Source organism: Hemicordylus capensis, chromosome 4 (assembly GCF_027244095.1).
Source record: "Hemicordylus capensis ecotype Gifberg chromosome 4, rHemCap1.1.pri, whole genome shotgun sequence".
NCBI classification, from domain to species: Eukaryota; Metazoa; Chordata; class Lepidosauria; order Squamata; family Cordylidae; genus Hemicordylus; species Hemicordylus capensis.
Genome location: NC_069660.1, coordinates 311,942,301 through 311,952,124, shown reverse-complemented (window position 1 = coordinate 311,952,124; position 9,824 = coordinate 311,942,301). Strand labels below are relative to the sequence as shown.

Here is a 9,824-nt window from a genome sequence, read left to right as displayed (position 1 = left end):
TGTATTTGCTTTGATTTTATTCAGATTCAGACTGATTTGGACCACTTACCAAGGTGCTAGGGGCACCAGATTTGGGTGTAGAGTAGGTTCCCATGGGTGCCACCTCCCACCCAAATTTAAAGGCAGTGGGACTCTTACTTAATATTTAATGAATTTCCTTATTTTATAATGATTTTGAACATTTCTGCCATAGGAAACAATGGGGATTCGAAGTTGCCATATCGTAACCCTAAAACAGATCCCCAGCTTTCATTTAAAAAAAAAAAAAAAATCTAAGCTCTAGCCCCTGTAGACGTGGAGTTATAGATCAAAATGTGCACTCATTATCTTTCAAGTGTTTGGATTCTTTGGTGTATAATTACATTTCTGCATAATGAATTCCTATTAGGATTCATTGCACATCTTCATTTCTTCTGTTCATTTTGACTGTCACTGAACAGTGCCAACTGTCAACTGCCATGTGCCAACTACACCCACCCACCCCTGCAAGGTAGTGGGTACTCATTTAATTTTTAGGAATATTGAAATATTTAGATTCTTTGGTGTCTAATAACTTTTTCTCATAATGAATCCCTATGAGGATTCACTATATGCCTTCATTTCTTCTGTTCATTTTGACTATCATTGGACAGTCAACTGCCATGTGTCAATTACCGCCCTGCCCCCGCCCAATAGTCACAGACACTGGGGTACTCAGTTTATTTTTAAGGTATTTTTGAAGTGTTTAGATTCTTAGGTGTCTTCATTACAGTTCTTCATTTCTTCTGTTCATCATTGCTTTGCAGGTGGGGGTGGGGAATTAGTGGCATCCCATGTTCCAACTACCCTGCAACCCACAAGCCACCGGGTACTCAGTTTATATTTTAGGCATTTTTGACGTGTTTAGGCTCTTTGGTGTGCAATGAATCCTCATTGGGATTAATTATGAAGAAAGGTTATTAGACACCAAAGAGCCTAAACACTTGAAAAGATTCATAGAACATAAAATGAGTAGTACCCCACTGTCTTGCAGGTGGGAGTGGGATGTAGTTGGCACATGGCACTGAAGAAATGAAGGTGTGTAATGAATCCTCACAGGAATTCATTGAGGGAAAGTTATTATACACCAAAAAATCCAAACATTTGGAAAATAGTGACCACACATTTTGCTCCATAACTGCACATCTACAAGAGCTAGACCTTAGCTTAAAAAAAAAATTAAAGCTGTTAATCTAGGGGAATTAATAGGAGTGATCCGACTCTCAAATTGATTCAAATCAAATCAAGCGTCATTCTATTTGTATCCAAATCTAGTCAATGGACCACAGGTATGATTTGCTTTGTCTCCAAATCTCCCGAATCAGCTAGACCAGCCAGCTAGCAGACATGGTAAGTCTGGAGCAGAGGAAGCAGAAGTCTGGTCTACCCAAAGATCCTTCTCTAAAGGGAATGATGCATCACCGACATAGAAATTATGGTAGTCCTACAGGAGTTCAAACAAGTTCATTTGACATCTTTGGATCACATGCCTAAAGGAATCTGCAGCATTATTATTAGAATGGCAAAGCTAGAATATTTGAGCAAAATTCAAACATCATAACTGGGTTTCTAATGACGGTTCCTCATCTGCTCCAGAGACTTCTTCCTCCTTGAAAACCCTCTGGAGTAGGACCTTCATACTTTGCTTAGATTGTCTCCTCTTCTTTCTCCCAACCAAGAAATAAATGAAAGGGTTAACACTGCTGTTTAAGGAGGCGCTTAAATGCAGGCATTCCACTGAATAGCTGAATCCATTAAAAGGAAAATAAACAAAGATTAGGTAAACAGCATTAAGTGGAAAAGCAAAGAAGAGATAGAAGAGGAGGCTAAGCAAGACAACAATTAAGATTTTCCCCCGCCTATGCTGTTGCGATTTAAAGCAGATTCGGATGAACAGTATCAAAGTAGAGATAGTGATGAGTGGGAGGCAGAGAATTGCATTCAAAACAAATTGATAGTTGGTTGGTTCAAAATACCAATTCTGAGACATAAAGAGAATGATGTGAATCCCATTAAATACAGAAGAGAGAACCCATATGAGCACACAGACAATGGTGGACAGTTTTGGTGGCCAGTGGCATCGATACCAAATTGGGAAGAGGACAGACACACACCTGTCCACACTGATGGCTGTCAGTAGAAGTTGACCAATGCTATAAAAGAGTACGAAAAAACCATAAAATATATGAAAAATAATCCATAAAATATAAGTAGTTAATATTGGGTGTAAAATTGTCACAGGCACTGATATGAGGAGTCCAAAGTCGGCCACAGCCAGGTTCAGGATATAGGTAGTGAAAGGATTCCTCTTAATGTGGAAGCCAAGAAACCAGATGACAATTCCATTCCCCACAAGTCCAAATGTGCAGACAACACAAATGAAGAAATTGAGAGAGAGATTTATATTGTCTGTATATATTCCTGCATTTTCTGAAGGATAGCTGTCATTGACTGAGTTCCAAGTCTTGTTGGATGTTGTATTATATTCCATGGCGGACACGTATGTCAGAGTTAAATACTCTTCTTTTCCTCCTGCTATTTGAAAAGAAACATATGGATTCAGTTCTTGCTCTTGAGCCAAACAAGTAACAATTCTATTGTTGGTCCCATGCATTGTTGCTTGGCGGATCTGTTCCACTTCTATGAAATCCTGCACAATTGAACCTCCACCATCAGCTAACCTGGGAACAATGGAAGTATATGTTCAGTGTGAAATTGTGCAGGACTTCATGGGAGTGTAACAGACCCACCTATGCAGCAGGCCTGGCGTTTACATTCTTGTAAGCAATGCAGGCAGAGATTGTTTCCATACTGTATTTGCTATGCAGAAACCCAGCCAGCATTCCCATCAGTTTCCACTTTAGCAGAGGACACTCTGGCATTACCACTGTTAATTGAAGAGTTGTGGCAGTGGTGCAGCTAGGACAGAAGGAGCCTGTGTCCACTTCACCACAATGATGGTATTCACGTGCCACTCCTGCCGCTCTGTGCTGTAGCCTGAGCCGCCGCTTTGCCAGCTGGTTTATGGGTTGCTTCAAAGGAGGGAACCTAGAATTGTGCCTCCCTACTCCCAACTGGCCCCACAGCCATCTGGGAATGGATGGCATGCATGCACTCTGATGTTGACACAGGGCACATGCACACCCTCCATTCCCAGTCAAATATAGGGAAACTTTGAAGGAATGAGGCACTGTTTCCTCTCTCCAGGTAGGAATGGGTTCCTTTCTTCTAAGTGGCTTCTGAGCTGGCTGGCAAAGAGGCAGTGGGGGGCAGAAACTGCAGTGGCAAGTGGTGGGAGGATGCGGGAATGAAGAGCGAGTGATGGCTGAGGGGCCCTTGGTGGCCCCACCCTCTGGCAGCCCATATTCATTGGATGCAGGCTAACAGCAGAAGTTCTGCCCTGTGCTGTAGAGCATAGGGATGTGCACAAAACTGGAAACTCTGGTCCAGTTTTGTGCACACTAGAGCCGGGCGCAGACTGGCTTGAGTCCGAACCAGTTCAGGCCCAGTTCGGGGTGGGGGATGATTTTTTTAAAATATGACAGTTGGGAGGCCACTCCTGAGTCGCTGTGGTGCAGAGCCGCGCCTTGGTGAAACATTGAGGCAGGTCGCACGATCAAAGACTCCCGCTTGGGGAGGGTGAGCGGGGAGAGCAGGCTTAGCCCACTCTCCCCAGAGATGACCAGCCAGTCTGCTCTGGGTGGCTGCAGCAACTGACTGCACACATGACTGCCGGCTCTGTTACGGAGCCAGCCGGTGCTGAGGAATTTGGGGGCCATGCGGCCCCTGGAAACTCTAGTATGCCCTGCATGAGTGTGCAGGGCATACTGGAGAGACCCCCGCGCCAGAAAGCTGCTTTTAAGCCTCCCGGACGGGGGTCTACTCATGAGTAGCTGCGCCACGGATACCCGCTCAGGAACCACTGGGCTCACAGCCAAGTCCGGTGGTTCATACATTTGCAGAAAATCGGGCTAACAGAGGCTAGCCCAATTTTCTACAATCGTGTGAATAGCCTCACCATATTTTAATCTGGTTTTGGGGCACTCTTGCACCTGAAACCCAAGTGAAGCGGCGGGCTTTGTAAGCGCACTTGCCGCCAAGCCGCAACGGGGAGCCATGCAGCTCCCATCGCTGCACACAAGCAGCAGGAACTGGGCTAGAATATAGAACAGGTACATTTACGCAAATACACATTAGCAGAAACATCTCAACATGCAAGATAACATATTTCCATCCCACATACTTCTTTCCCCACTCCCCACTCTGTCTCTAAAGCAGAGGTCACATTCGGCTGCCCAGCGCAGGAGTGGTAACCACATCACTGGGACAGACTAAAGAGGATCTGGGGGGCCCCCAGAAGTCCAGGGATAAGAGCACCTCTGACTTCATTGCACGACCTGCAGAGCCACTGGTGGCTAGGGATGTGCACGAAAAATGGATTTTGCATTTTCTTTTGAACTTGAAATGAAATGCAACACGGCCAAAAGATTTTGTTGAAATAGCGGTTGAACTAGCTGAAATGGATGAAACAAATTCAAAATCTTTCAGGTGCTTCGGCCATAGGGAATAGTCGGGAAAACTGAAACACCCCTTTGTTCCCCATGGGTAGTTCCTAGGGAGATCAAAGTGGGTTGCATTGTAGGGCATGGTGGGTGCAACCAACCACCCAATCCAAAAAAGAAATGGGCAAGCGGACAATTTTAAACCTATTTGTAACCATTCCCTCAAACCCATACAGGGTCCTCTCTATTAAGCAATTCATTTCCCGCCATGTTTGAGTGCAGGGCCACATTATGATGTAGCATATTTTGTGGGCAGTGCCATAACCACTCTTCAAAAATGGGTGTGTGTGAGAGAAGGCTTCCAGAGAGCTCCTCGCTCCTCCCTTTGGACTCCCCCCTTGCCCCTCCCAGGGCTGCTGCTGCCACAGTAGCCACTACTGCTGCCACTGCTGTCCCCAACAGTGGGTGCCCTCCAATGCTGCCAGACACTGTGCCCAACTACCCCTGTTACCACATCCAGCTTGCTCCTCTTCCTCTCTGTGGAGACACGTGCAGGGCCTCAGAGAGGAGAGCTGGTCTTGTGGTAGCAAGCATGACTTGTCCCCTTAGCTAAGCAGGGTCTGCCGTGGTTGCATATGAATGGGAGACTAGAAGTGTGAGCACCTCAAGATATTCCCTTCAAGGGATGGAGCCATTCTGGGAAGAGCATCTAGGTTTCAAGTTCCCTTGTGGGGCCACAGTGCCCAGCAGCAGCATGGAGGGAAGGCTGGCAGGTGCCCTCTGGCAACAACTGCAGCAGTGGCGGGGCCTCGCATGGGGCGCCCACCTTCCCATCATGCCCCTGGGCTGCTGCCAGGCTTTCTACACCTCTGTTCTCCAGATATTGCAAGGTTGCGGGGAGATTTTGTTCACCGCCTAGAGTTTTTGGAGGAGGCAGTATGTAAGGAAATTTTAATTAATTAATTAATTAAATCATAAGCTGGACACAGCAGGCAGAGTGATAAATAGAGGTTTAAAAAGAAAGGTGAAAGGATATCTGCCACAACAATAAATTTCTAATAAGCAAACCATGAAGAATGTTGTGTTCATGCCCTGCAACAACGTTGGTTCATCTCTCTCACACCGAACCCCTTTACTGCCCCATGCTACTTCCTGAATTCTCCAGAAAAGAGCATTTTAATATCATCACTATTTTCTGAAAATGAGTCCAACTCACTCACAGTTCTGGATTGCACAGATATTTCATCACAGGGACTAATTCAAAATTATGTTTGTTATGGCACTTTTCCATGGAGATCACTGTTCACTATTGTATGCAGAAAACGTCCAGGAAGTATTGAGCAGGTTTACTTCAAAAGTAGAGGAAATCAAAGAGCTGAGTTGGTACTGTTTGAGCTCCCATATTTAGCCTCAAACCCAGACATCTTGATGTTCACTAGCATCTTTCGTTTTCATGCAACACATGTGCACTGGCACTGAAATCTGGCACCCTCCCATTCTAAAAGTAAACACCCTCAGGTAGACATTTTCACCTACCTGTGTAAGTGCAGATGAACAATCCTCAAACCCGCTGATGGGAAGACAAGCAGTGGCACAGAAGCCCATGCAAGGGTGGAAGGTGATGGGAACACTTGTTTCGCCCTCAGGTCCTGGGCATTATTTGGTGTTGTGCAACAAACTCGCTGCGATAGAGTCCACCCTTGTCTTTGTTGAGTTGTGAATCCGGAAGTAGTGGGAAAGGAGCCTTGTAGGGACACCAGCTGAGTGTCTGAAAGATGAATGGGAGACTGTCAATGGCTTGGCATTTGCAATATAAAGCCCTAAACAGCTTAGGCCCACGGTACTTAAGAGAGTGTCTTCTTCTGCATGATCCCCATCGTCCACTGCGTACATCAGGGGAGGCTCGTCTGTGGCTACCTTCATGTCGCCTGTTGGCCACCCAGGGACGGGCCTTCTCTGTTGTCGCCCCAAGACTTTGGAACGCACTTCCCGTGGGAATAAGAGTCTCCCCATCTCTAGTGGCTTTTAAAAGGGGTCTAAAGACTTATCTTTTTACCCAAGCTTTTTAGCTTTTTAACTTTTTAGCTTTTTAACTTTTAATTTTTAAACTTTTGATTGTTTATTATTTGTTTTAAATTGTTTTTAGTATTTGTTTATTGTGAACCGCCCTGAGACCTTGGGTTAGGGCGGTATAAAAATGTGCTAAATAAATAATAAATATATAAATATATTAGGAGCAAGATTTTTCTCAATTCAGATTAACTCAGGTAAGCCTACGTACACTAACACATGAAACTGTTTTATACTGATTCAGCCCATTAGTCAGACTAAGGCAAAGTGACCTCTTTTGAATGTCAGTGGCTCTCTTCTCCAAGGTCTTCTATAGAGTTTTCCAGACCATGCCAGTAGAGATCTGGAAAACAGGAGATCCCAGGGATGGAATCTGGGACCTTGGACATGCAAGCAGTTCCTCTGCCTGTCAGCAGTAGCATCTCCCCTCTCGGAAAAAAAGTCATTCAAGTTTAGATATTTACATACATGTAAGTGTGGAACAGAAACCTTTCAGTACGATGAGTGGAAGACCACCATGGCTCAATATCCTGTACTGGAAGAAGAAGCGATGGGAAGACTAAATGTTTCAGCCATGTTTTAATGAGATGCTTCCTATTGTTCACACAACTCCCTTCCAGATGTACAGGAAATGGGTCTGCCTTTGCTGCTTGTCTTTTCTTAATCAGTTTGTCAGCGTCATATGACGAGGAAAAAAAGTTCTTTTATTAACTGTAAAATTGTTATCCATGAAAGGTCAAACAAAGGCTTGGTCCAGTTTGATTGTGGAGAGAACTGGCCCCAGTTTGGCTTGCAACCAAACCACTGAACCAGCCTGGTTCGATATGAACTGGTTTGAATTTGAATGGTTCATGCACACCCCAAGAGTCCAGGCAGAAATTCAGCGGGTGATGCTTTTCCAGTCACTTGCTAAAGATGCCCCTGAAGAAGGCTTTTGAATTAGTGAATATATATCATTTTGCAGTGCATCCCTGGACCCTTAGTGCATAACACAGTTACTAAAGGGAGTTCTTCTTCTGCTCCAGAGACTTCTTCCACCTTGACAACCCTCTGGAGTATGACCTTCATTCATTCCCTAGATCGATTCCTCTTCTTTCTCACAAACAAACAAACAACCAAAATACATGGGTTAACATCGCTGTTTAGGGAGGTGCTGAAGTACAGGCATTCATCTAGATAGTCCGGTATGCTAATATAAAATTGATAGTAGTAATCAGGATTTGTAACAAATGAGAAGCAAGAATCTTCTCAATTCCTATTAACTCAAATCAGCTTAAGTACATGGACATATGAAACAGCTAAATACTGATTTAGCCCATTAGTTAGACTAAGGTGAAGTGGCATCTTCTGATGGGCAATGGCTCTCTTCCCAAGGTCTTCTATAGTTTTCCTGGCCATGCCAGTTAAAATCGGTCTAACAGGGATGGAATCTAGGACCTTGGACATACAAAACAAGTGCTCTACCAGTGAGCAGCAGCATCGCCCTTCTTGAATAAAAGGTCCTTCAAGTTTAGATTTTCACATACCTCTAGGTGTGGATCAGAAACCTTTCAGTATGGTGAGTGGAAGACCACCGTAGCACAATGTTCTGTACTGGAAGAAGAAACGCTGGAAAGACTAGATGTTTCAGCCCTCAAGTTCTAAGGAGATGCTTGCAGTTGTTCACAAAACTCACTTCAAATGTACAGGAAATGGACCCCCACTTGCTTCCTGTCTTTTCTTTATCAGTTTGTCAGTGTCATGTGACAAGAAATAAAGTTCTTTTATTAACTGTAAGATTGTTATCCATGAAAGGAGGAGAATCTTGCTGTTTAAGGCTTCATGATCAGGGCATCACTTGGGATAAAAGTGAGGTTTCTGCTAGTAAGGAAAAGAAAACCCGCTCACCTTGTGACCTTGTTGACACCCTGGTGGGAAATTGGAATAAAGAGCTCACTCATGTGGTAGACTCAATCGCAACTAAGCATCCTGTCTGACCCACCTCTTAATTAGCTCCATGATATATGGAAGAATTACAGAAGCTGAAGCAGCTAAGTAGTTGACTAGAGTGCAAGTAGAGAAGGACCTGGCTCGAATCTGACAGATTACAACACAGAGCACAATCGAAGACCTATACTCTGGCAATATGTGTGGCAAAGGGCTGGGCGACTGGGGTCCTCAACCCGGGCCCCGTACCTTGACAGGCCCCAGAAGGGCAGCGGCGGCGGCGTTGCGGCACATCACCAGTGTCCAAGCAAGTGGCGAGCCTGCCTCTCTGCTCACTCAGCACAGTAGTCAGCTTCCTTGCATGGTGCAGCCATACTGGGTCTGGAGTTGGGGGCTCCTGGCTCCGAACGAACAGCGAGCTGCCTCTCTGTGGGGCTCACTTGGCCCAGGCAGCCTCGTGCGGCACAGTAGCCACAGCACCCACACCATGATGTACTGGGGGGCGGGGGCAGCCTCTGAGCGAGCAGCCTGCCTCGGCACTCACTCGGCAGCCACAGCAGGCAGCCTTGTGTGGTGGTGGCGGCGCCCAGTGTAGCAGCCACTGCTCCACCGTGTCATGACCTACTGTCTGGGAGGAGGGGAGGGGGGTTCCGGGTGAGCGGCGGGTAGCCTGCCTCTCCAGCAGCTTGGCCCAGGCAGCAGGCAGGCAAGCACGCACTAGAGCCAGCATCTGAGAAACAGGACATGGCCCCTTTAAGCCACAACTGCTCCTGCAGAAGAGGAAGAGCATGAAGACAGCCTCACATTGAACTTCCCAGAGAGGTGGCCTCAGGTAAACGAAAGTGAGAGACAAGAAAAGCTTGGGAAGAACTCAGTGGAAAAGATTTATTGAAGAAACTCACCCAGCCTAATTATATATCTTGTTCCCGTCCACTATTTTTTGGAAGGGGTGGGGGGTGGGAACACATTGCAGGATTAAGTCCTGGGCTGGAAGCAGATGCTGGGGGTGTGGGTGGCTCTGGCACAGAGAGAGCTCTGCAGAATCCTGAAGAGAGAAGTGAGTGACCTTAAGACAGTGGTGCACATTTATTTATTTAACCAATTTTATACCACCCAAAACTTGCATCTCTGGGTGGTTTACAATTAAAATCATATAAACATTAAAATAATTAACATTAAAACTCAACATTAAAAGTATTAATGCTGGTAACCTCCAGGCTTGACTATGGCAATGCACTCTATGTGGGGCTGCCTTTGTATGTAATCTGGAAGCTGCAATTGGTGCAGAATGCTGCTGCCAGATCGGTC

The 9,824-nt window shown here is 45.6% G+C and overlaps 1 protein-coding gene across 1 annotated transcript; it reads right to left on the bottom strand.

Annotated features, from left to right (window-relative positions):
• Window positions 1-1,573: 1,573 nt before the first annotated feature.
• LOC128323246 (mas-related G-protein coupled receptor member H-like) lies at window positions 1,574-9,005 on the bottom strand. The gene is made up of 3 exons (XM_053245975.1): window positions 8,957-9,005; window positions 8,678-8,707; window positions 1,574-2,379 (listed from the first exon to the last, which is right to left on the bottom strand). The coding sequence occupies exons 1-3, from the start codon at window positions 9,003-9,005 to the stop codon at window positions 1,574-1,576; spliced, it is 885 nt and encodes a 294-aa protein (XP_053101950.1).
• Between the last annotated feature and the right edge of the window lie 819 nt (window positions 9,006-9,824).

Excerpts from the sequence above, each read along its gene's own strand:
- LOC128323246 (XM_053245975.1), bottom strand. The coding sequence starts at position 9,005 with ATGGTGTGGGTGCTGTGGCTACTGTGCCGCACGAGGCTGCCTGGGCCA. Across the intron at positions 8,708-8,956 it reads CACGAGGCTGCCTGGGCCAA|AGTATAGGTCTTCGATTGTG; the intron begins GTGAGCCCCACA and ends ACATATTGCCAG. Across the intron at positions 2,380-8,677 it reads TTCGATTGTGCTCTGTGTTG|TTGGACTTGTGGGGAATGGA; the intron begins TAATCTGTCAGA and ends TTGTCTGCACAT.